Genomic DNA, 27188 nt, shown 5'->3' on the forward strand with positions numbered 1-27188 from the left:
CGACACTTGTCGGAAGTGAATGGGCATGCAAACTATTACAGGCTACAAAGGGAAGCACAGCCGAGAGCTTCCCAGTGACACAAGCTTACCAGACGAGCTAAATAACTTCTATGCTCGCTTCGAGGCAAGTAACACTGAAACATTCATGAGAGCATCAGCTGTTCTGGACGACTGTGTGATCACGCTCTCCACAGCCGATGTGAGTAAGACCTTTAAATAACATTCACAAGGCTGCTGGGCCAGACGGATTAGCAAGACGTGTACTCTGAGCATAAGCAGACCAACTGGCAAGTGTCTTCACTGACATTTTTTGAGTCTGTAATATCAACATGTTTCATAGTCCCTGTTCCCAAGAACACTAAGGTAACCTGCCTACATGACTACCGACCCATAGCACTCACGTTTGTAGCCATGAAATGCTTTGAAAGGCTGGTCATGGCTCACATCAACACCATTATCCCAGAAACTCTAGACCCACTTCAATTTGCATACCGCACCAACAGATCCACAGATGATGCCATCTCTATTGCACTCCACACTGCCCTTTCCCACCTGGACAAAAGGAACACCTATGTGAGAATGCTATTCATTGACTACAGCTCTGCATTCAACATCATAGTGCCTCAAAGCTCATCACTAAGCTAAGGACCCTGGGACTAAACACCTCCCTCTGCAACTGGATGCTGGACTTCCTGACGGGCCACCCCCAGGTGGTAAGGGTAGGTAACAACATATCTGCCACACTGATCCTCAACACGGGGTCCCTCAGGGGTGCGTGCTCAGTCCCCTCCTGTACTCCCTGTTCACTCATGACTGCATGTCATCGAAATGTACAGCTGTGTGTCATCCGCATAGCAGTGAAAGTTAACATTATGTTTCCCAATGACATCACCAAGAGGTAAAATATATAGTGAAAACAATAGTGGTCCTAAAACGGAACCTTGAGGAACTGTAACGGTTGTCGTCGGGAATGGAGGACCAAAACGCAGCAGGAATGTGGATGCTCATCTTGTATTTTATTTTAAATAAAGGTGAACACCAAAATAACAAACAAGGAAAGAACGCACGAACAACAAAACAGTCTTGTCAGGCTCACACTCAGCAAAACAAGAAACAACCTCCCACCCCGAACCACATAAAACAAATACCCTCTGCCACGTCCTGACCAAACTACAATAACAAATAACCCTTATACTGGTCAGGATGTGACAGTACCCCCCCCCCCCCCCCCCCCTAAAGCTGCAGACCCCGGATGCACCTCATAAATAACCCCCCCCCCCCCCCCCCCAAAAAAAAATCCCCCTAAACTAAAGGGAGGGAAGGGAGTGTGTGCTACACCCCCCCTTCCCAACCCACCTATACAGGTGGTGGTTCAGGCTCCGGCCTACTGTCCTCCAGAATGCAGACAGACTTGATTAGTTTCGGGCCGTAGGCAGACTCCCCTTGTTCCGGATCGTAGGCAGACCTCTTCCTTTCCACACTGTAGGCAGACTCATTAAATACATAGTTAATCATTTTTAGTTCCGGATCGTCAACTGACTTACTTAGTTCCGGGTTGCTGATAGACTCCTTTGGTTCCAGGTCATAGGCAGACTCACCCGGTTCTGGGTCGCTGACAGACCCCTTCGGTTCCGGGTCACAGGCAGACCCCTTCGGTTCCGGGTCGCAGGCAGACCCCTTCGGTTCTGGGTCACAGGTAGATTCCCTCAGTCCCGGGTCGCAGGCCGACCCCCTCGGTTCCGGGTCACAGGCAGACCCCTTTGGTTCCGGGTCACAGGCAGACCCCCTCGGTTCCGGGTCACAGGCAGTCTCCCTTGGTTCCTGATCACAGGCAGTCTCCCTCGGTTCCGAACTAGACACTGTTGCCGGATACTCTGGACTGCACACTGGTGCCGGATACTCTGGACTGCACACTGTTGCCGGATACTCTGGACCGCACACTGTTGCCGGATACTCTGGACTGCACACTGTTGCCGGATACTCTGGACCGCACACTGTTGCCAGATACTCTGGACTGCCCACTATTGCCGAACTCTCGAGGCTGGGCTGACGCACTAGAAGCCTGATGCGTGGTGCTGGTACTGGACGTATCAGCCTGGGAACACGCACCTCAGGGCTAGTGCGGGGAGCGGGAACAGGACGAGTCGGACTGGGTTGACGCACTTGACCATAGAGGCGTACTGGCGGTCTCGAGCGCAGAACTGGCATCGCTTTTACTGGCTGGATGCCCACTACCCCCTGGCAAATGCGGGGCGCTGGTATAGCGCGTACCGGCCTAAAAATACTTGGCCTCGCCACAGTACCCATTACCCCGAAGCACGGGACCTGTCCATCCACTGGTTGCCCAGAAAAGGTACGGGGATTTGGCCTGGGGCTCAAACCTCGCCCAGCCAAACTACCCATATGCCCCTCAAAAAAAAAAATCTTGGGGCTGCCTCTCGGGCTTAAACGCCAGTCGTGTTCCTCGGTAGCATTCCCCGTCCTTACCCGACTTCCTCCATGGGCCCTCTCCGGCCAGAATCTGCTCCCACGTCCATTTCTCCCGCCAGTCCATGTCGAAATCCCTTTGCTCCTTACTCCGCTGCTTGGTCCATTTGTGGTGGGAGGTTCTGTAACGGTTGTCATCGGGAATGGAGGGCCAAAACGCAGCAGGAATGTGGATGCTCATCTTGTATTTTATTTTAAATAAAGATGAACACCAAAATAACAAACAAGGAAAGAACGCACGAACAACAAAACAGTCTTGTCAGGCTCACACTCAGCAAAACAAGAAACAACCTCCCACCCTGAACCACATAAAACAAATACCCTCTGCCACGTCCTGACCAAACTACAATAACAAATAACCCTTATACTGGTCAGGACGTGATAGGAACACCGAAATTTACAGTTGATTTGTCAGAGGACAAACCATCCACAGAGACAAACTGATATCTTTCCAACAGATAAGATCTAAACTAGGCCAGAACTTGTCCCTGTAGACCAATTTGGGTTTCCAATCTCTCCAAAAGAATGTGGTGATCGATGGTATCAAAAGCAGCACTAAGGTCTAGGAGCACAAGGACAGATGCAGAGCCCCGGTCTGACGCCATTAAAAGGTAATTTACCACCTTCACAAGTGCAGTCTCAGTGCTATGATGGGGTTTAAAACCAGACTGAAGTGTTTCGTATACATTGTTTGTCTTCAAGAAGGCAGTGAGTTGCGCAACAGCTTTTTCAAACATTTTTGAGAGGAATGGGAGATTCAATATAGGCCGATAGTTTTTTCAAATTTTCTGGGTCAAGGTTTGGCTTTTTCAAGAGAGGCTTTATTACTGCCACTTTTAGTGAGTTTGGTACACATCTGGTGGATAGAGAGCCGTTTATTATGTTCAACATAGGAGGGCCAAGCACAGGAAGCAGCTCTTTCAGTAGTTTAGTTGGAATAGGGTCCAGTATGCAGCTTGAAGGTTTAGAGGCCATGATTATTTTCATCATTGTGTCAAGAGATATAGTACTAAAACACTTGAGTGTCTCCCTTGATCCTAGGTCCTGGCAGAGTTGTGCAGACTCGGGACAACTGAGCGTTGGAGGAATACGCAAATTTAAAGAGGAGTCCGTAATTTGCTTTCTAATGATCATGATCTTTTCCTCAAAGAAGTTCATGAATTGATCACTGCTGAAGTGAAAGCCATCCTCTCTTGGGGAATGCTGCTTTTTAGTTAGCTTTGCGACAGTATCAAAAATATATTTTGGATTGTTCTTATTTTCCTCAATTATTCCCCCTCGGGATACTGAAAAGATTTGGCATGGGTCCTCAGATCCTCAAAAGGTTTTACAGCTGCACCATCGAGAGCATCCTGATGGGTTGCATCACTGCCTGGTATGGCAACTGCTCGACCTCCACCACAAGGCACAACAGAGGGTAGTGCGTATGGCCCAGTACATCACTGGGGCCAAGCTTTCTGCCATCCAGGACCTCTATACCAGGCGGTGTCAGAGGAAGGCCCACAAAATTGTCAAAGACTCCAGCCACCCTAGACTGTTCTCTCTGCTACCACACGGCAAGCAGTACCGGAGTGGCAAGTCTAGGTCCAAGAGGCTTCTAAACACCTACTACCCCCAAGCCATAAGAGTCCTGAACAGCTAATTAAAATGGCTACCCTGACTATTTGCATTGCCCCCCCACGCTGCTGCTACTCTCTGTTATTATCTATATATAGCCACTTTAAAACTCTACCTACATGTACATAATTAGCTCAAATACCTCAACACCGGTGCCCCCGCACATTGACACATTGACTCTGTACCGGTACCCCCTGTATATAGCCCCACTATTGTTATTTACTGCTGCTCTTTAATTATTTCTTATTCTTGTCTTTTTTTAGGTATTTTCTTAAAACTGCATTGTGGTTAAGGGCTTTTAAGTAAGCATTTCACTGTAAGGTCTACACCAGGTGTTGCCTATGCTGTCAAAGCGATAATGGGCTCTCTTTCTATCTCAATATTTCCAACCGATCAGCTTCATGGAACAACCAACAGAGGGTGCAACAGGCAAGAGAGAGATTGTGCAGACTTGTTTACGCTGCTGTGCGTTTTGTTGCCGATCTTACTTTGCTACCTGACGGTTTTTTACTTTTTCATTACCGTATATTTTTACTTTTTCCCTCACTCAACTTTTTTCATTCAACTTTTTCACCCCGGAGGTTTTATCTGGACATGGTTCGTCAGGACTTCAAAGAGCCGAAGCTAAGTAACATTAACATGATGCCTTCTAATTGCAGTCGTTGTACTTATAATATACAGGAGAACGATTGCCTTACGGCAAGGATAGCTGTGCTGCAAGCCCAGCTTCAGACGCGATCGTTAGGCAAGGGTAATTTCAGTGTAGGAAAGGATGAAACAGCGTCTGTGCCACCAGTAAGTACAGAGAGTAACGTTAGTATAAACCCCCTCGCACGGTCCCCGCAGCCGGACATCTTTCTCATGGCTTCTGGAGGGAAACGCTGTAGGAATGCTCAACCGGTGTCGCTTATTCAGCCGACAGAAACTTTCAACCGGTTCTCCCCATTAAGCGAGTCGGAGTCGGAGGCCGAGATTTCTCTGGTCTCTACTCCTCCCGTTGTGGGGTCTGAGACGCCGACGGCTCCCACCATTAGCTCTGACAAATTGAAAACCCTAGTCATTGGCGACTCCATTACCCGCAGTATTAGACTTAAAACTAATCATCCAGCGATCATACACTGTTTACCAGGGGGCAGGGCTACCGACGTTAAGCCTAATCTAAAGACGGTGCTGGCTAAAGCTAAAACTGGCGAGTGTAGAGAGTATAGAGATATTGTTATCCACGTCGGCACCAACGATGTTAGGATGAAACAGTCAGAGGTCACCAAGCGCAACATAGCTTCAGCGTGTAAATCAGCTAGAAAGATGTGTCGGCATCGATTAATTGTCTCTGGCCCCCTCCCAGTTAGGGGGAGTGATGAGCTCTACAGCAGAGTCTCACAACTCAATCGCTGGTTGAAAACTGTTTTCTGCCCCTCCCAAAAGATAGAATTTGTAGATAATTGGCCCTCTTTCTGGGACTCACCCACAAACAGGACCAAGCCTGGCCTGTTGAGGAGTGACGGACTCCATCCTAGCTGGAGGGGTGCTCTCATCTTATCTACGAACATAGACAGGGCTCTAACTCCTCTAGCTCCACAATGAAATAGGGTGCAGGCCAGGCAGCAGGCTGTTAGCCAGCCTGCCAGCTTAGTGGAGTCTGCCACTAGCACAGTCAGCGTAGTCAGCTCAGCTTTCCCCATTGAGACCGTGTCTGTGCCTCGATCTAGGTTGGGCAAAATTAAAAATGGCGGTGTTCGCTTTAGCAATCTCACTAGTATAAAGACCTCCTCCATTCCTGCCATTATTGAAAGAGATTGTGATACCTCACATCTCAAAATTGGGTTACTTAATGTTAGATCCCTCACTTCCAAGGCAGTTATAGTCAATGAACTAATCACTGATAATAATCTTGATGTGATTGGCCTGACTGAAACATGGCTTAAGCCTGATGAATTTACTGTGTTAAATGAGGCCTCACCCCCTGGTTACACTAGTGACCATACCCCCCGTGCATCCGGCAAAGGCGGAGGTGTTGCTAACATTTACGCAGCCTACTCACTATGCAGCCTACTCACTCACTTTTTATAGCTACTGTTTACAGGCCTCCTGGGCCATATGCAGTGTTCCTCACTGAGTTCCCTGAATTCCTATCGGATCTTGTAGTCATAGCAGATAATATTCACATTTTTGGTGACTTTAACATTCACATGGAAAAGTCCACAGACCCACTCCAAAAGGCTTTCGGAGCCATCATCGACTCAGTGGGTTTTGTCCAACATGTCTCTGGACCTACTCACTGCCACAGTCATACTCTGGACCTAGTTTTGTCCCATGGAATAAATGTTGTGGATCTAAATGTTTTTCCTCATAATCCTGGACTATCGGACCACCATTTTATTACGTTTGCAATTGCAACAAATAATCTGCTCAGACCCCAACCAAGGAGCATTAAAAGTCGTGCTATAAATTCTCAGACAACCCAAAGATTCCTTGATGCCCTTCCAGACTGCCTCTGCCTACCCAAGGACGTCAGAGGACAAAAATCAGTTAACCACCTAACCGAGGAACTCAATTTAACCTTGCGCAATACCCTAGATGCAGTTGCACCCCTAAAAACTAAAAACATCTGTCATAAGAAACTAGCTCCCTGGTATACAGAAAATACACGAGCTCTGAAGCAAGCTTCCAGAAAATTGGAACGGAAATGGCGCCACACCAAACTGGAAGTCTTCCGACTAGCTTGGAAAGACAGTACCGTGCAGTATCGAAGAGCCCTCACTGCTGCTCGATCATCCTATTTTTCCAACTTAATTGAGGAAAATAAGAACAATCCGAAATTTATTTTTGATACTGTCGCAAAGCTAACTAAAAAGCAGCCTTCGCAAATGGAGGATGGCTTTCACTTCAGCAGTAATACATTTATGAACTTCTTTGAGGAAAAGATCATGATCATTAGAAAGCAAATTACAGACTCCTCTTTAAATCTGGGTATTCCTCCAAAGCTCCATTGTCCTGAGTCTACACAACTCTGCCAGGACCTAGGATCAAGGGAGATACTAAAGTGTTTTAGTACTATATCTCTTGACGCAATGATGAAAATAATCATGGCCTCCAAACCCTCAAGCTGCATACTGGACCCTATTCCAACTAAACTACTGAAAGAGCTGCTTCCTGTGCTTGGCCCTCCTATGTTGAACATAATAAACGGTTCTCTATCCACCGGATGTGTACCAAGCTCACTAAAAGTGGCAGTAATAAAGCCTCTCTTGAAAAAGCCGAATCTTGATCCAGAAATTATAAAAAACTATCGGCCTATATCGAATCTTCCATTCCTCTCAAAAAATTTTGAAAAAGCTGTTGCACAGCAACTCACTGCCTTCCTGAAGACAAACAATGTATACGAAACGCTTCAGTCTGGTTTTAGACCCCATCATAGCACTGAGACTGCACTTGTGAAGGTGGTAAATGACCTTTTAATGACGTCAGACCGAGGCTCTGCATCTGTCCTCGTGCTCCTATATCTTAGTGCCGCTTTTGATACCATCGATCACCACATTCTTTTGGAGAGATTGGAAACCCAAATTGGTCTACATGGACAAGTTCTGGCCTGGTTTAGATCTTATCTGTCGGAAAGATATCAGTTTGTCTCTGTGAATGGTTTGTCCTCTGACAAATCAATTGTACATTTCGGTGTTCCTCAAGGTTCCGTTTTAGGACCACTATTGTTTTCACTATATATTTTACCTCTTGGGGATGTTATTCGAAAACATAATGTTAAATTTCACTGCTATGCGGACGACACACAGCTGTACATTTCAATGAAACATGGTGAAGCCCCAAAATTGCCCTCGCTAGAAGCCTGTGTTTCAGACATAAAGAAGTGGATGGCTGCAAACTTTCTACTTTTAAACTCGGACAAAACAGAGATGCTTGTTCTAGGTCCCAAGAAACAAAGAGATCTTCTGTTGAATCTGACAATTAATCTGGATGGTTGTACAGTTGTCTCAAATAAAACTGTGAAGGACCTCGGCGTTACTCTGGACCCTGATCTCTCTTTTGAAGAACATATCAAGACTGTTTCAAGGACAGCTTTTTTCCATCTACGTAACATTGCAAAAATCAGAAATTTTCTGTCCAAAAATGACGCAGAAAAATTAATCCATGCTTTTGTTACTTCTAGGCTGGACTACTGCAATGCTCTACTTTCCGGCTACCCGGATAAAGCACTAAATAAACTTCAGTTAGTGCTAAATACGGCTGCTAGAATCCTGACTAGAACCCAAAAATTTGATCATATTACTCCAGTGCTAGCCTCCCTACACTGGCTTCCTGTTAAGCCAAGGGCTGATTTCAAGGTTTTACTGCTAACCTACAAAGCATTACATGGGCTTGCTCCTACCTATCTTTCCGATTTGGTCCTGCCGTACATACCTACACGTACGCTACGGTCACAAGACGCAGGCCTCCTAATTGTCCCTAGAATTTCTAAGCAAACGGCTGGAGGCAGGGCTTTCTCCTATAGAGCTCCATTTTTATGGAATGGTCTGCCTACCAATGTGAGAGACGCAGACTCAGTCTCAACCTTTAAGTCTTTACTGAAGACTTATCTCTTCAGTAGGTCCTATGATTAAGTATAGTCTGGCCCAGGAGTGTGAAGGTGAACGGAAAGGCTGGAGCAACGAACCGCCCTTGCTGTCTCTGCCTTGCCGGTTCCCCTCTTTCCACTGGGATTCTCTGCCTCTAACCCTTTTACAGGGGCTGAGTCACTGGCCTACTGGTGTTCTTCCATGCCGTCCATGGGAGGGGTGCGTCACTTGAGTGGGTTGAGTCACTGACGTGGTCTTCCTGTCTGGGTTGGCGCACCCCTTGGGTTGTGCCATGGCGGAGATCTTTGTGGGCTATACTCGGCCTTGTCTCAGGATGGTAAGTTGGTGGTTGGAGACATCCCTCTAGTGGTGTGGGGGCTGTGCTTTGGCAAAGTGGGTGGGGTTATATCCTGCCTGTTTGGCCCTGTCCGGGGGTATCATCGGATGGGGCCACAGTGTCTTCTGATCCCTCCTGTCTCAGCCTCCAGTATTTATGCTGCAGTAGTTTATGTGTCGGGGGGCTAGGGTCAGTCTGTTACATCTGGAGTATTTCTCTTGTCTTATCCGGTGTCCTGTGTGTATTTAAACATGCTCTCTCTAATTCTCTCTTTCCCTCTTTCTGTCTTTCTCTCGGAGGACCTGAGCCCTAGGACCATGCCTCAGGACTACCTGGTATGATGACTCCTTGCTGTCCCCAGTCCACCTGGCCGTGCTGCTGCTCCAGTTTCAACTGTTCTGCCTGCGGCTATGGAACCCTGACCTGTTCACCGGACGTGCTTGTTGCACCCTCGACAACTACTATGATTATTATTATTTGACCATGCTGGTCATTTATGAACATTTTAACATTTTAACATCTTGACCATGTTCTGTTATAATATCCACCCTGCACAGCCAGAAGAGGACTGGCCACCCCTCATAGCCTAGTTCCTCTCTAGGTTTCTTCCTAGGTTTTTGGCCTTTCTAGGGAGTTTTTCCTAGGGAGTTTTTCCTAGCCACCGTGCTTCTTTCACATGCTTTGCTTGCTGTTTGGGGTTTTAGGCTGGGTTTCTGTACAGCACTTTGAGAATATCAGCTGATGTACGAAGGGCTATATAAAAATAAATTTGATTTGATTTGATTGTAAGATAGTGACAGAGAGGACGAGAAGAGAGAGAGTGTGTTGGAGAGAGTATGGGAGAGAAATTGTGGAAGACAGAGTGACTGTAAGTGATGGGTGAGAGAGTGAGAGAGACAAACAGAAAGTGAGAGAGATGGGAGAGAGAAAGAGCACACAGCCAGGAGTTCTGGGGCAGGGAGGTGAACCGGGGTGGCCAAACAGAGAGAAAGTCAGTCTGGGGGAGGGAGAGAGGGAGGGAGGAAGGGAGGGAGGGAGGGAAAGAGGGAAGGAGGGAAGGAGGGAGTAGGCAAGGCAGAGAGGGGACCACAAACAGGCCTCTATTCAGTCACACTCACAGGGCTAAACTGACAGCAACCCACCCTGTTGGCAAATAGAAATGTACCATAATTTGATTATTCCTCATGACTCTAAGTCATATCCTGTTTATACTGAACCAGCTGCCTCAGAAACAGTAAGTCGACTGAGACTGATGGGAGGTGAAAGAAGGCTTGTGTTGCCTCTACCTAGAATGTTTGGGAGACCCTCCCATAATTAGAGGGATGTGATTGATCTTTGTCGTGTGTCAATCCTGTTAAACACTCTGACCTAAAAGACCATGCCAATAAACTATCCATTTGAACATTCATTTTTCACTGTTGAACATGCTCCGCACACAGAAAGTGAATGAAATCAAGAGAAAGTAACAAGTAAAGTATCTTTATTTGGCATCTGATGATATGTTTTGGAGCAAATGTTGAATACAGACATTGGAAGACAAACAGTTGATTTCAGGCACATTTGGGTACATTCTGTAGAGCTCCATAAGACTAGAGCCTCTACAGCTCTTGCTACTCATGATGTTCTCAGTGTGTGGTTTATTGGGCCTGTTCATGCACAGGGTCAGTCGCTCTCACACAACCCACTGGACACAGACGTCAGTTCAACATCTAGTTTTGACTGTCAATAACGTGAACTCAAAGTAAAATCAACAAACATGCTAACCATCTCATTGGATTTTGGATAAAAGTTAGGTGAAAAAAAGACAATTATACCCGAAATCCTTTACGTTGATCACTTTTTGCAAATCCAATCAGTTTTCCACGTTGATTCAATGTCATCACATAGAGCTTAGCAGTTAAAATGACATGGAAACAACGATGATTCAACCAGTTAGTGCCTAGTGGGAAACAGAAGAAAACAGGAGACGTGTTCAGGTAACTGATCCCGTGCTCCATTTCAGAACATTTTGCTCCTGTTTTGTGCCTACAGTACACAACCCTAAACAGATGGCAGGGTCGGGGGAGTTGCAGGAGTGCTCTACACCAGTGTTTCTCAACCTCTGGTCCGTGGACCGGCACCTTTCCCTGGGACGTTGCTGACAGGTCCCTCAGGAAGTTAGTTGACAAGGGTGTCGTAGTTTGCCAATCACTGGTAGTAAAAGGTTGCTAAACACTGCTCTACACCCCTTTGTCAAGTTGCTTCAGCTGCTTTGGAGACAATCCTCCCTCAGCAATGACAGGAGGCATTTAAGTTAATTTGATTTTATACACTAGACCTGGCATTGTGTTATTATCTTCTAAAAGCTCTTAATACTTTCAGCCCTGTAGGGGTACAGTAAAAAGCAATGGTGTGTGTAACTTTAAATGACACTCTTCTGTCATCAGAAGTTCCAGGTAGAGAATTTCTTTAAGCCTGTTCTTTGTGGAACCTCTCAGTCATCTCTTTGATTGGTATATGGTTTATGATTGCAGGTGAAGCTTTTGGCCAGCAAGACATATGACGGTGTGTTGAAGGAGGAGGCACAGCCTCCTGTAAACATAAACAATGAATGAAGCATCTATATCTTCATCAGATATAACAGCAGGTTATGCATACAATACAAAACTGAAGGACTACAAGAGATTAAAATGGCGATGGATCTGGAGTTTAAATCAATGTGTCCGCTGAGGTTTTTCTGTGAAACAAAACAGACAATGAAGAGAAACATTTGATCTGAAAGCTACTGCAGTTGTTAAAACTGGTCCCACGGAGTTGCTATGCACTGCACAGCCTTGTGTGAGACGACGAAAGTGTCAAACCGACCAATGACATTCATCCGTTTGGTCCTGCTTAGGCCAACAACATTGTTGACAAACCAAGGGGTCGATTCCGATTCAATTCCAATCCCCTCAGGAAATAAATACAGTGAATTTCAATGAATTCAATGAATTAACTGACGGAAATTGAAATGGAATTGACCCCAACCCTGTTGTTTTTCTATTCTACCGTGTCACTACTGAACCTGAGAGAGAAGTTGAGTCCTCTCTCTTATTTGAGAAGTTGAGTCCTCTTTCACTCTCTTATTTTAGGGCATGCTCAGTAGATTGCATGATGTTGCGTCTCCAGTGTGGCAGGCAGAGATTCTAGCATTGCTGTGTATTATTCACATCAGGCACTCTGTCTCCCTTCTGCTCTAAACAACTGATGTAGGTTTGAAATACAGACGGACACAGTAGCCTGCTGTGTCGGCTTCGCTAGCTTTCTCTTTATGACTTAGAGATTAAATAAATAATATCTCCCTTAGTATCCCCTCCCGTAGCCCTTTCCTTCAGTCAAATGACCTAGTGGCCTCATGGCTGGAATGTTATTCATATTTTTCATCATTTCATAATTAATTTGCATTATTTTGAACAAATCTGTTTTTTCTATGTCAAACGGTTTTGTTATATTTCAGTTTTCTGTAATGTATATAAAGTGTAATATTGGGATGCAAACTCAACATTTAATACATTTCAACTGTATATCTGACATGGTACAGGTGTCTTCTTTTTTAAGCCCATAACCATGTGTGTGAGGTGTATACTTTAGTTTTAAAGTAGATTTATGTGACCCTGATTTAGCCCACCGTTCACCCCAAAATCAAAACTCGTCAGACATTTTTATTCCTCAAAAGTGTTGATATGTGCAATTGAAGCGCAAAAGATTTCTCGGTTTGACACAACACCACTCTTGATGTATGAAGACATCTGACAAATATAGATATAGTTTTCCCCTTTAGCATCTACAATTTTCAAGATAGGTGACAATTTGGTGACTCATAAATGCTTGTTTGGTGGATACATGCACAAGATCTCATCCCCTTTACTTCACCTTGCTCATCATTACTACAACCGGACATGGCTAGGCTAACAGCGGTGAATTTCACCAAGCCTCTGCTTGGCTCATAGCAACGTGCCAAACCCACATTAAATACCGGCTGGTCCAGATTGGGTGTTTACCTCTGGGTGGTACAGTCTAACACACACTGTTTGGTTTGGCAAAGATCTAGAACAGACTAGAGAGTCTGATTGATGCATCATACATGTAGGGTGAAGTTTCCCCTAGGTACAGAGTTAGGATCAGCTTCCCCTCCACCAACCCTAATCTTAACCATTAGTGGAGGAAAAGCAAAACTGACCCAAGATCAGTGTCTAGCAGAAACTTCACCCTACACCGTGCCTCTATAATCCAGTCTAGTTGGCGACATGGACAAAGTATTTTAGCAACAACTCGCACCTTATCGACGGCATCCCAATCCACCAAAACTAAAAATTATATTAATAATAATAATAACAATAAAACTCCAAACAATAAACAATTCTTATATATAATTAAAACATGTCATTATTTTAGGACAAGAATGACAAAAACATACAATTACATAATGGCTTAATTTAAACTTTTTAAAAATAGTCAGAGAGTGACAAACTGAAAAGACAATGTTACTGCTCGAAGTTGATTTGGTCTTATGTACAAGGTGGGTACTTCAAACATTCAAACCTCTTTAGTAAGTTAGAAAATGCCTTCTGTGTTCTGTAAATGTTCTTATAAAATAATTATCTTCAAGAGATTTCCATTAATCTTCCCTGCTTAGTGACGTTTGCTGCTGGTTGATTCTCCTCGCCTTCTGATCGATCTGCGCTGTATTCTGTTACTGGGGGAGGGCACTGCTGTTGGCAAGAGAAACAAACATTACCTTCAATGATTCCAAAGTCATTTCATAGCATCAGACAAAATTGCAATAATGCAAAGCTTCACTGAAAAATACAGTGACATTTTCGTCAACCTACAAGGAACCTCGATTTCCACCTTTCTAACGATCATTTCAATAGCAGAGTTCTTAACGAGAATTGGAAGTGTGTCAATGTGGGACTAACCTACAGGTATGTTTATAGAGCGTTGAAAGAGCAAAAGAGCGTGTACTACTCACCGCCCATGCATTCCACCTGTGGCTTCTCCCACTGTCCGTCTGCCATGCAGCGCACCACAGGCAGGTGGCGCTGTAGGAGGCCTGGGTTACACTGGTAGCGGATGATGGACCCAACAGTATACTGCTCCCGCCTGCTGCCGAACATCTTGGCATTCTCCACCTTTGGCGGTGCGCCACAGTAGACTGGGGAACAGTGATCAGTAAATCAGTCAATCAACAAATCAATCAATCAACAAATCAATCAATCAACAAATTACAACTGATGATATTTATTGGTAGCAATTTATTTTGAAGGGTACCTGCCTAATGAGTTTATAAAACATGAATGAGTTGTAACACCAACACAGGTATAAGATAACCACACATAATGATGGCGAAGGTACAGTAAAATGAGTTTTTAAGAAAACAATTACCAGTGCCCATCCAGACTCTAGAACACAATTCTTGAACCCTGACCCCTGACCCATATGTACCTGGGCCAGTCTTGCAGGTGAAGGGCAGGTGGTAGTTGCAGGGAACGTCGTTCCATTGGCCGTTCTCGTGCCAGATCATCACCACACAGTCTTCTCCAGAGTTAAAGTAGTTATCCGGCTGGTTCGGCCGCCAGTTCTCAAATTGCTGAGGGCAGTGGAGAGCAACATTGGTAGGAAGTTACAAAGACCATTTATGTTTCTGTTGGTTTCTTGTTTTCAATGTAGAAAACCCAGAAATCAGGAGAGTAAGTAAGTAGGCTATAGCATGCAGATCAGAATCTACACGTACAGTATGAACAGTATATGAATCTACAGGTACAGTATGAACAGTGTATTAATGTACAGGTACAGTATGAACAGTGTATTAATGAACAGGTACAGTATGAACAGTGTATTAATGTACAGGTACAGTATGAACAGTGTATTAATGTACAGATACAGTATGAACAGTGTATTAATGTACAGGTACAGTACGAACAGTATTAATGTACAGGTACAGTATGAACAGTGTATGAATGTGGTAGGCTACAGTATGAACAGTGTATTAATGAACAGGTACAATATGAACAGTGTATGAATCTACAGGTACAGTATGAACAGTGTATGAATCTACAGGTACAGTATGAACAGTGTATGAATCTACAGGTACAGTATGAACAGTGTATTAATGTACAGGTACAGTATGAACAGTGTATGCATGTACAGGTACAGTATGAACAGTGTATGAATCTACAGGTACAGTATGAACAGTGTATGAATCTACAGGTACAGTATGAACAGTGTATTAATGTGCAGGTACAGTATGAACAGTGTATGCATGTACAGGTACAGTATGAACAGTGTATGAATCTACAGGTACAGTATGAACAGTGTATGCATGTACAGGTACAGTATGAACAGTGTATTAATGTACAGGTACAGTATGAACAGTGTATTAATGTACAGGTACAGTATGAACAGTGTATTAATGTACAGGTACAGTATGAACAGTGTATGAATGTGGTAAGCTACAGTATGAACAGTGTATGCATGTACAGGTACAGTATGAACAGTGTATTAATGAACAGGTACAGTATGAACAGTGTATGAATCTACACGTACAGTATGAACAGTGTATGAATCTACAGGTACAGTATGAACAGTGTATTAATGTACAGGTACAGTATGAACAGTGTATTCATGTGGTAGGCTACAGTAGGAACAGTGTATTAATGTACAGGTACAGTATGAACAGTGTATGAATGTGGTAGGCTACAGTAGGAACAGTGTATTAATGTACAGGTACAGTATGAACAGTGTATGAATGTGGTAGGCTACAGTATGAACAGTGTATTAATGTACAGGTACAGTATGAACAGTGTATGAATCTACAGGTACAATATGAACAGTGTATGAATCCACAGGTACAGTATGAACAGTGTATTAATGAACAGGTACAGTATGAACAGTGTATGAATCTACACGTACAGTATGAACAGTGTATTAATGTACAGGTACAGTATGAACAGTGTATGAATCTACAGGTACAATATGAACAGTGTATGAATCCACAGGTACAGTATGAACAGTGTATTAATGAACAGGTACAGTATGAACAGTGTATGAATCTACACGTACAGTATGAACAGTGTATTAATGTACAGGTACAGTATGAACAGTATTAATCTACACGTACAGTATGAACAGTGTATGAATCTACAGGTACAGTATGAACAGTGTATGAATCTACAGGTACAGTATGAACAGTGTATGAATCTACAGGTACAGTATGAACAGTGTATTCATGTGGTAGGCTACAGTAGGAACAGTGTATTAATGTACAGGTACAGTATGAACAGTGTATGCATGTACATGTACAGTATGAACAGTGTATTCATGTGGTAGGCTACAGTAGGAACAGTGTATTAATGTACAGGTACAGTATGAACAGTGTATGAATGTGGTAGGCTACAGTATGAACAGTGTATTAATGTACAGGTACAGTATGAACAGTGTATGAATCTACAGGTACAATATGAACAGTGTATGAATCTACAGGTACAGTATGAACAGTGTATTAATGTACAGGTACAGTATGAACAGTGTATTAATGTACAGGTACAGTATGAACAGTGTATTAATGTACAGGTACAGTATGAACAGTGTATGAATGCGGTAGGCTACAGTATGAACAGTGTATTACATTTACATTACATTTAAGTCATTTAGCAGACGCTCTTATCCAGAGCGACTTACAAAATGGTGCATTCACCTTATGATATCCAGTGGAACAACCACTTTACAATAGTGCATCTAAATCTTTTAAGGGGGGGGGTTAGAAGGATTACTTTATCCTATCCTAGGTATTCCTTAAAGAGGTGGGGTTTCAGGTGTCTCCGGAAGGTGGTGATTGACTCCGCTGTCCTGGCGTCGTGAGGGAGCTTGTTCCACCATTGGGGTGCCAGAGCAGCGAACAGTTTTGACTGGGCTGAGTGGGAACTGTGCTTCCTCAGAGGTAGGAGGGCCAGCAGGCCAGTGGTGGATGAACGCAGTGCCCTTGTTTGGGTGTAGGGCCTGATCAGAGCCTGAAGGTATGGAGGTGCCGTTCCCTTCACAGCTCCGTAGGCAATCACCATGGTCTTGTAGCGGATGCGAGCTTCAACTGGAAGCCAGTGGAGAGAGCGGAGGAGCGGGGTGACGTGAGAGAACTTGGGAAGGTTGAACACCAGACGGGCTGCGGCGTTCTGGATGAGTTGTAGGGGTTTAATGACACAGGCAGGGAGCCCAGCCAACAGCGAGTTGCAGTAATCCAGACGGGAGATGACAAGTGCCTGGATTAGGACCTGCGCCGCTTCCTGTGTGAGGCAGGGTCGTACTCTGCGAATGTTGTAGAGCATGAACCTACAGGATCGGGTCACCGCCTTGATGTTAGTGGAGAACGACAGGGTGTTGTCCAGGTACAGTACAGGTACATAATGTACAGGTACAGTATGAACAGTATTAATGTACAGGTACAGTATGAACAGTGTATGAATGTGGTAGGCTACAGTATGAACAGTGTATTAATGTACAGGTACAGTATGAACAGTGTATGAATGTGGTAGGCTACAGTATGAACAGTGTATTAATGAACAGGTACAATATGAACAGTGTATGAATCTACAGGTACAGTATGAACAATGTATGCATGTACAGGTACAGTATGAACAGTGTATTAATGTACAGATACAGTATGAACAGTGTATTAATGTACAGGTACAGTATGAACAGTGTATGAATGTACAGGTACAGTATGAACAGTGTATGAATGTGGTAGGCTACTGTATGAACAGTGTATTAATGTACAGGTACAGTATGAACAGTGTATGAATGTGGTAGGCTACAGTATGAACAGTGTATTAATGAACAGGTACAATATGAACAGTGTATGAATCTACAGGTACAGTATGAACAGTGTATGAATCTACAGGTACAGTATGAACAGTGTATGAATCTACAGGTACAGTATGAACAGTGTATTAATGTACAGGTACAGTATGAACAGTGTATGCATGTACAGGTACAGTATGAACAGTGTATGAATCTACAGGTACAGTATGAACAGTGTATGAATCTACAGGTACAGTATGAACAGTGTATTAATGTACAGGTACAGTATGAACAGTGTATGCATGTACAGGTACAGTATGAACAGTGTATGAATCTACAGGTACAGTATGAACAGTGTATGCATGTACAGGTACAGTATGAACAGTGTATTAATGTACAGGTACAGTATGAACAGTGTATTAATGTACAGGTACAGTATGAACAGTGTATGAATGTGGTAAGCTACAGTATGAACAGTGTATTAATGTACAGGTACAGTATGAACAGTGTATTAATGTACAGGTACAGTATGAACAGTGTATGAATGTGGTAAGCTACAGTATGAACAGTGTATGAATGTGGTAGGCTACAGTATGAACAGTGTATTAATGTACAGGTACAGTATGAACAGTGTATTAATGTACAGGTACAGTATGAACAGTGTATGAATGTGGTAAGCTACAGTATGAACAGTGTATGAATGCGGTAGGCTACAGTAGGTGATCTGGTGGTCCCGGGAAAGGAAATGTTGGGAACCACTGGGGGAGAGCACTCTGAGTGGGGACTATGTTCTGAGCTAACCCACTTTCTCTGTACTGTGTCTGTCTGCCTGACTCACCAGTGGTGTGCCGTCTATCCAGCGGAAGTCATTCTCCACTGTCTTGTCATTGAGCCCAATCCACTGGTAGTCCTGGCCGTTGGCTGGAGGGGGGGAAAGAGTGAAGGGATATTCTCTCTCTCTCTCTCACATCACATCATATCACACACACACACACACACACACACACACACACACACACACACACACACACACACACACACACACACACACACACACACACACAGGCCTTTACTCACAGTTGACAAAGTGCTGTTCCTCTGGTGTGATGATGCTGACCAGGTGAGCGCTGAGGTCTCGGCAGCGCTGCTCGGCGTCCAGCCAGGTCTCTCTCTCGGGGAAGTGCAGGTAACAGTTGCCCTGAAACTTAGTCCACCCCTCCTCACAATCCTGCTCGTCTGTGTCGTCAACAGCAGGGGGCGATAATGAGACAGAGGCTACCACACCCCGGAGAAGCCCGGTTTATTACAGACACTCAAATACATTTACATTAGATAGGAGGGAATACTGATCAACACCACATATGACACCATAGAGGTTTTATGGAGGCTGTGATTGTTCTAGAAATGCTGCCATTTGTCTATGCTCCATTATTAGTCCAACTATAAACATTGATTTGTTTCAGTCCAACCTATGGTGTGATAAATATTACTGCACATTGGTGAAAATACTGCATTTTCCAGGACCTATTAACTATCAACTTGATTCACTGTTTGAGAACACTGGCAATACACATTTACTTTGGGCCACTTTGAGGTATATGACATTTTTTGGAATGGGTGAAACATCCATCAAGCATCCATTTAACCCTCAACTACAGGGTTTGGTGACCAAAACATTCTGCTTTAGCCAACGTGTTGTTGTTCTGCAAAACAAGCCAAAATGTACAGTTGTTAATGCAGAAAATGGTTCTTTCTATAATGCATTTGTGTTTTAAAAACTAAAGCACAAACAAAAAACACCTGGAAAATTAGCACACGGGGTCTCTTGGGTAGTCTTTAACTAAATAATAATTGGTTGTGATACTTTAAATATACAACAAATCATTTAAATAGTCAGTCTAGTGAGTATCTCCCAACAGTTAATGAGAGTTTCTGTAGTGAGTATCTCTCAACAGTTAATGAGAGTTTCTGTAGTGAGTATCTCTCAACAGTTAATGAGAGTTTCTGTAGTGAGTATCTCTCAACAGTTAATGAGAGTTTCTGTAGTGAGTATCTCTCAACAGTTAATGAGAGTTTCTGTACTGAGTATCTCCCAACAGTTAATGAGAGTTTCTGTAGTGAGTATCTCCCAACAGTTAATGAGAGTTTCTGTAGTGAGTATCTCCCAACAGTTAATGAGAGTTTCTGTAGTGAGTATCTCTCAACAGTTAATGAGAGTTTCTGTAGTGAGTATCTCCCAACAGTTAATGAGAGTTTCTGTAGTGAGTATCTCCCAACAGTTAATGAGAGTTTCTGTAGTGAGTATCTCTCAACAGTTAAGTTTCCGTACACCTGCTTGCTAGGAGCAGCAACAGAACTACACACTAAGAAAAGAAGGTTCCTCAAGGGTTCTTTGGGAAGGGTGATGGTTCTATGTGGAAATGCATGAAATGAAATGAAATGTATGAAATGTATGAAAATGTATGCATTCACTACTGTAAGTCGCTCTGGATAAGAGTGTCTGCTAAATGACTAAAATGTAAAATAATGACTCAAAGAACTATTTGAGCCCTTCAGTTTTGTGATAATTAAAATGTATTCATTTGAATATTTTGGGGCGTGGCTTGCGCATAGCTTTCTGTACAACTGTGAGTGAGTGTCATTCCAGTTGATCTAATCTGTTGTGTTATGCTATTACATGTTAAATATGACTGTGGCCGGTGACAGTGTCATGTATGACCTCGTGTCAATTGAGAACATTTGACTACTTACTAAATCAGTGGTTGTCAATTCTCTCCTTAGTGACTCCCAGAGCTAGCACACCTAACTCAACGTGTCAGCTAAAACAATAATAACGCAGAAGGAATTCCAACAATATAATAAAACAACATGTATGGTTCTTCAAAAGGATCTACAAAGAACATTAACCATAGCGGAACCCTTTATTGGTGCTATATAGATCCTTTATAGAACCTTAGGAAAAGGTTTGTTATAGCACCATAAAGGTTCCATTTAGAACCTTATGAGCATGGTTCTTTATAGAACCTTCAAAAAAAGGTTATATATAGCACCATAAAGGGATCCACTGTGGTTACAAGCCAAAGAACCCTTATTTGGCATTATACAGAACCTCTTGTTTTGTGTGTAGACCTGGCTGAGAAAATCCACCCACCAGATATAAGCACAGTCCTGAGTAAAGGACAGGGAGCAGTATGATGACATTGCCCCTAGACTACGGATGGCCCATACCCCTTTAGACCCGTGGATCAGTCAGGGTCTTAACTTACTGTTGACACTTAGAATACACAAGATGCGCTTCCCGGGTGGCGCAGTGGTCTAAGGCACTGCATTGCAGTGCCACCAGAGATTCTGGGTTCGTCCCCAGGCTCTGTCGCGACCGGGAGGCCCATGGGGCGGTGCGGCCCAGCGTCATCCGGGCTAGGGAGGGTTTGGCTGGCAGGCGCACTAGCGACTCCTGTGGCGGGCCAGGCGCAGTGCACGCTGACCAGGTCGCCAGGTGTACGGTGTTTCCTCCGACACATTGGTGCGGCTGGCTTCCGGGTTGGATGTGCATTGTGTCAAGAAGCAGTGCGGCTTGGTTGGTTTGCGTTTCGGAGGACGCATGGCTCTCAACCTTCACCTCTCCCGAGTCCGTACGGGAGTTGCAGCGATGAGACAAGACTGTAACTACTACCAATTGGATACCACGAAATTGGGCAGAAAAAAAGTTTAAAAAAATAAATAAATAAATAGAATACACAAGGTGCAATTTCTACATGTTATGTTATGTCATTCACTGACAGTTACTCTATTAGCCCGTGTCAGCCAAACCATTTGTATTGGTAAATTAATCCAGCCAGCTGTCTAAACTTGTAGTAATCATAGTTGAATTACAGACTGAGGCTCCCCCATTGATTTTGTTAGTCACTCTCACTGAAATATCATATTGAAAACTGCAAACATTTTTCTCTACCCTATGGCAAAATGTGTACAATTGCAGGAAAGTTGCTGTAAAACTGCTAATTAGTCTCTCCGCCCTATGGCAAAAGGCGCAGAATTTCAGCAAACTTGCTTTAAAACTACAACATTTTCTATACACCCCATAGCAAAATGTGTAGAATTGTAGATTTTTTTTTTTAATGATCTCTGTCAAGAGGGGGGCCGCTAAAATGTTTTGCTCACAAGGATCTAATGTCAGTTTTGTGTTTTTACCCCTAATGGTAAGGATTTGGCAAAAGGAACGCTGATCCTAGATCTGTGCCTACAATCAACTTATTCTGGGGGCAGACAGAAGAATTCACTGCCACACCTGGGTCACGTTCAGCATGCACAAAACAGGAGAAAACGTTTTTGAAATAGAGGAAGTATACCCAAACTTGGCCGATGATAAACCTAATTGGGGTTTTCCATTTAAAAACGTTTTCGGCCATTTGTCCTCCTGAACGCTGCCCTGCTATGATGAAAGCTGCCAGCGGTAACAGTTTCCTTTGCATCCTGTTGTTTCTGAGAGGTTGTTGTTTGTTAGTAAACATTAGCTGAAGCGGACCTCGTACCAATCTCGCAGCGGTCCCCTCCGTAGCTGGGCAGGCATAAGCATTTGTAAGAGTCTGCATTTTCCACACAGGTGGCTCCATTGGCACAAGGGTTGGAATGGCACACATCAACCTCTGCAAAAAAGGGGGGGGGGGGTGAGACTGGTGCCTCAGGGGGTGAAGGGGTAGTTGCCTTGGCAGGGGGGGAAGCTGGGAAACAACATCTTGGAAGTCATGGAATCGGAACATTCTGAGATGCTGCAACATGGTGATTCAGACTCCAGCCTTACTGTCAGGTCATCATTGAAAGGAAGATTAATTATCATCTCAATGATGTTCACTCCTGTACATGTTAACCTTTCTTCAGACCACAACATTTTACTACTTTTTTCATAAATGTTGAACTTCTGATTCATACAGTTTAGAAGACAGATACTTTATCATATCAATGTATTCAGATCTGAAGTAACTTTAAGTCTGGATCAGCTACTTGTTGGGTGGCATACCCATAGAAATAGAATGACTAGATGAGAGTAATTCTAATTCTTTGGGAAGTCTTGTGTTCAGATTCATATAGGCAGAAGTTCCAAGTATGTACCCAGCATGTACCCAGTATGCACCAGGATGTTGGTAGGTGTACCAGGGGTTAGCAGGCATGCAGTAGGAAAGAGAATAGAACCAGCAGGCAAATCTGTCTGAAATGGCATCATAATGACGTCCAACCAGTTTTGCCAGTTGGGTAAGCTTACTGTAGCCTAGGCAACAGCAGAACAAAAACAACACAGGATGGAGTGAATCATGATAAAGGAGTATGGTGGAGAAATCCTGAGACCTTGAGGCAAGGACACGATACACACATACACGCCAAAGACCCCGCGACTGTCTGACAAACACGAATGAGAGACCCAAAACCAGGTGCAGGTAAAACAGGACAAAACATCACACTACAACACAAAGCATACAGTACATCAAGTCAGGAAAAAGTGGGAACGAAATACATTGTTAGTGTTAGTGAATCACATATAAAAATATAGAAAATACAGCCTACAGAATATTGCTAAATGTCTGAATATGTACAGTATCAGATAGTAGCATCGGGACAGAGGGTTGCAAAATTCCAGGAACTTTCAATAAATTCCCTGGTTTCCCAGAAATCCTGGTTGGAGGATTCCGGATTTCCTGCTGATTCTGGGAAACCTCCAAACAGGATTTCAGAAAAAACATTCCCTGAATTTCGCAACCCTAATCATGACAGAGCGACCGATGTCCAGGCATACAGTAGAGAGATGAGAAAAGCATCGTTAGAAACTTTCTTTACTAAGGTGTGTTACTTTCCAGTAAAACATTTACAAAACTTCTGAGGACGTCAGAATGGATCAGAAAGAGAGATGTGCAGAGAGTTAGGAACGAAGACCTTGCTAGGAACGAAGGAATCTTATGAGAGATAATGAGAGATAATGATACCCCTGCATCAGGACTCACCATACTGGCACCCTTCTCCCACTTTCCCGGGCGGACACTGGCACAGCCCAACACCATCCTCCACTGAGCATGACCCAGCACCACACGGGTTAGGGTCACATGGGTTAGGGATACCTAAGCATGAATACAATTAGGATGAATACAATACAGTGTGTACCTTAGCACCAAAATGGCACCATACTCCCTATTTAGTGCACTATATAGGGAATAGGGTGACATTTCTGATTGGCCCGTTCAATAAAAACACCATGCCACTTTACATCATTTAAATAAGTCTGTTGGCTCTACAGCTTAACAGCCAAACAAACGTTATTTTAACTGTCCATAGCAATGAACATGGAGTCGACTGAAAGTGTGCTGACTCACCCTCCTCTGAGGATGGCTCCTCCATGACGGCAGGGGTCTGCAGGGAGATGGCTGGGGCAGCCAATCCGGCGGGAGCAAGGTTGGGGGCAAAGGTCACGTAAAACTCGCTGGTGGTCTCCCCCAGCTCAGCCCCGCCAGCCATGGCCTCCTCTGGCCCCTCTGTGCCCTCCATAAGCTCCCTATTGCTGGGCGGAGAGGACAGCACCACAGGGAGCAGATCTCCAGAGTGTGCCCCAGATGAGACACCGCTGGCCTGGGTTGGGTGGTCAGCACCACTCCCTGTGTGGGACCCGCTTCCCTGCCCACTGAACTGCACTGGCCCAGCCCCCAGCTCCATGGAAACCGTGGTCGCCTTGGAAACCTCTGTCATGAAGTCATTAGTCAGGAAGGTGACAGCGCTGTCCTCCTCATCGCTGGTGGAGGATCTGGAGATTCCAGACATGTCTCCGGATGGGAAGCCCGACGTTCCGAACCCTGATGTGTATCCACCTCTTCCGGCTCCGGAGCCGTAGTGGAGAGACCCCGAGGCCTCCTGTTCCCCTGAGGCTGACCCCGTGAGGTCAGTAAACCCTGACCCCAAGAAGGTCACACCCGGGAAGAACCCTGAGCCACTGCTGCCCGAGGCTGAACCGCTGATATCACCGCTTCCGGAGCCGTAGTGGAGAGACCCCGAGGCCTCCTGTTCCCCTGAGACTGACCCCGTGAGGTCGGTAAACCCTGACCCCAAGAAGGTCACACCCGGGAAGAACCCTGAGCCGCTGCTGCCCGAGGCTGAACCGCTGATATCACCACTTCCGGAGCCGTAGTGGAGAGACCCCAAGGCCTCCTGTTCCCCTGAGGCTGACCCCGTGAGGTCGGAAAAACCTGACCCCAAGAAGGTCACACCCGGGAAGAACCCTGAGCCACTGCTGCCCGAGGCTGAACCACTGATATCACCACTTCCGGAGCCGTAGTGGAGAGACCCCGAGGCCTCCTGTTCCCCTGAGGCTGACCCTGTAAGGTCGGTAAACCCTGACCCCGAGAAGGTCACATCTGGGAAGAAACCTGAGCCGCTGCTGCCAGATCCGTAGCCACTGAATTCCAGGCCCCCTCCACCCAGCTCCTTCTCTTTGTGTGTGTGAGAGGTGGAAACCTCCATCAGTTTCCCATCGATCAGCAGGACCTGAGTGTCTCCGGTTCCCGGCTCTCCCGAATGACCACTGGAGCCTCCTGAGGGAAAGAATCCTGAGGGAAATCCGGAAAACTCCTCACTGGAACTAGAGCTGGAGCCGGACGACATTCCAGACAAATCCCCACTTTCCCCAGAGCTGCTGGAGCTGTCAGACGAAGAGCCGCTCTCCTCAGAACTGACACCGGAGCCACTTCCCGAACCCGACAGGAACCCACTGCCACTGAACATTCCCAATCCCATTTCTGAGGGGAAGGTGAGGATTCCAGTGATTCCTTCTCCAGCCTCCTGAGGACCCCCAGAGCCAAAACCGGATAAAACGTTGCTACTCCCTGAAGAGAAGGTGACCGTTATTCCCGATCCGTCTCCACTCAGCCCCGAGCCGGAAGCATCTTCACTACTCAGACCAGACGATCCGCTGGGAATCTCTGCGCTTCCGCTGCCTGAAAGATCACCTGACCCGGACAGATCCCCGGAATGAGGCAGTTCACCAGAGTGATCACCAGAGAGATCTCTAGAGGATCCACTCGCCCCAGAGGCCCCGGAACCAGAACCTGAAGACTCCACAGAGATGGGAGGAGTGATGGAAGGCAGGACTGTGGAGAGAGAGTGAAAGTCAGAGAGAGAGAAAGAGGGAGAGAGACACAGAGAGCGAGAGAGAAAGAAAGTAAAGTGATTTACATATTTCAGTAATGTATATACAGTGTACATACATACATACATATATACATATATATATATATATATATATATAGTGTAGAATTCCATAAAATGCTTATTACTGTAAAGGCAAGTGAAGACTATGGCTCTTACCAGGCCTCAGCAAATCAGTGATGGATGTGAGGTTAACCAAAGCCTCTTCTATCTCTGTGATGTTCAATCCAGTTTCATTGGCGAGAAGCAAGATGTCCACTACAGGAAACAAAAATATTTGAGTGAGTGAGTGAGTGAGTGAGTGAGTGAGTGAGTGAGTGAGTGAGTGAGTGAGTGAGTGAGTGAGTGAGTGAGTGAGTGAGTGAGTGAGTGAGTGAGTGAGTGAGTGAGTGAGTGAGTGAGTGAGTGAGTGAGTGAGTGAGTGAGTGAAGGTGAGTGAGTGAACATGCAAGCGAACAAGTGAGTGAGAGTGAATGATAATGCGAGCGAGTGAAGACTGAGTGAGAGGGTGAGAGGGAGAGTGAGTGAAGGAGTGAGTGAGAGAGTGGGTGAGTGGGTTGGTGGGTGAGTGAGAGAGTGGGTGAGTGAGTGAGTGAGTGGGTGTGTGAGTGGGTGGGTGTGTGAGTAGGTGGGTGGGTGGGTGATTGAGAGAGTGGGTGAGTAGGTGGGTGGGTGATTGAGAGAGTGGGTTAGTGGGTGGGTGAGTGGGTGAGTAGGTGGGTGGGTGATTGAGAGAGTGGGTGAGTGGGTGGGTGATTGAGAGAGTGGGTGAGTGGGTGGGTGAGTAGGTGGGTGAGTAGGTGGGTGTTTGAGAGAGTGGGTGGGTGGGTGGGTGGGTGGGTGGGTGGGTGGGTGGGTGAGTAGGTGGGTGATTGAGAGAGTGGGTGGGTGAGTGGGTGGGTGAATGGGTGGGTGGGTGAGTGGGTGAGTAGGTGGGTGATTGAGAGAGTGGGTGGGTGAGTGGGTGGGTGAGTGGGTGAGTAGGTGGGTGGGTGAGTAGGTGGGTGGGTGAGTGGGTGAGTGGGTGGGTGGGTGGGTGGGTGGGTGGGTGGGTGGGTGAGTGGGTGGGTGATTGAGAGATGACACATTATTCTATTACATTCCTGTGTCTATCCAAGACCAACGTCCAGATTTGATTGCGTTTTAGCCTGAATATTTTTTTGATGTTGAAATAAAGTGGAAACAAC

General features: G+C 45.1%; 1 protein-coding gene across 5 annotated transcripts in view; it reads right to left on the reverse strand.

Moving 5' to 3' along the window:
• Positions 1-10472: 10472 nt before the first annotated feature.
• The window catches only part of LOC106587597 (aggrecan core protein), a 35931-nt gene continuing 19215 nt past the window's right edge, over positions 10473-27188 (reverse strand). For 2 of the 5 annotated variants that reach the window (XM_045709000.2, XM_045708999.2), the window contains 9 exons: positions 26161-26259; positions 24180-25943; positions 23814-23927; positions 22353-22466; positions 18898-19095; positions 18659-18741; positions 14473-14617; positions 14000-14182; positions 10473-13739 (listed from right to left, as the gene is read on the reverse strand). In XM_045709000.2, coding sequence (XP_045564956.2) covers positions 13660-13739; positions 14000-14182; positions 14473-14617; positions 18659-18741; positions 18898-19095; positions 22353-22466; positions 23814-23927; positions 24180-25943; positions 26161-26259 — 2780 coding nt within the window. In that variant the 3' untranslated portion in view covers positions 10473-13659. The remainder of the gene's footprint in view (positions 13740-13999; positions 14183-14472; positions 14618-18658; positions 18742-18897; positions 19096-22352; positions 22467-23813; positions 23928-24179; positions 25944-26160; positions 26260-27188) is intronic. The other 3 variants (XM_045709001.2, XM_045709002.2, XM_045709004.2) reach the window with 3 other exon arrangements.

Source organism: Salmo salar, chromosome 26 (genome assembly GCF_965601325.2).
Source record: "Salmo salar chromosome 26, fSalSal1, whole genome shotgun sequence".
Lineage (NCBI taxonomy): Eukaryota > Metazoa > Chordata > Actinopteri > Salmoniformes > Salmonidae > Salmo > Salmo salar.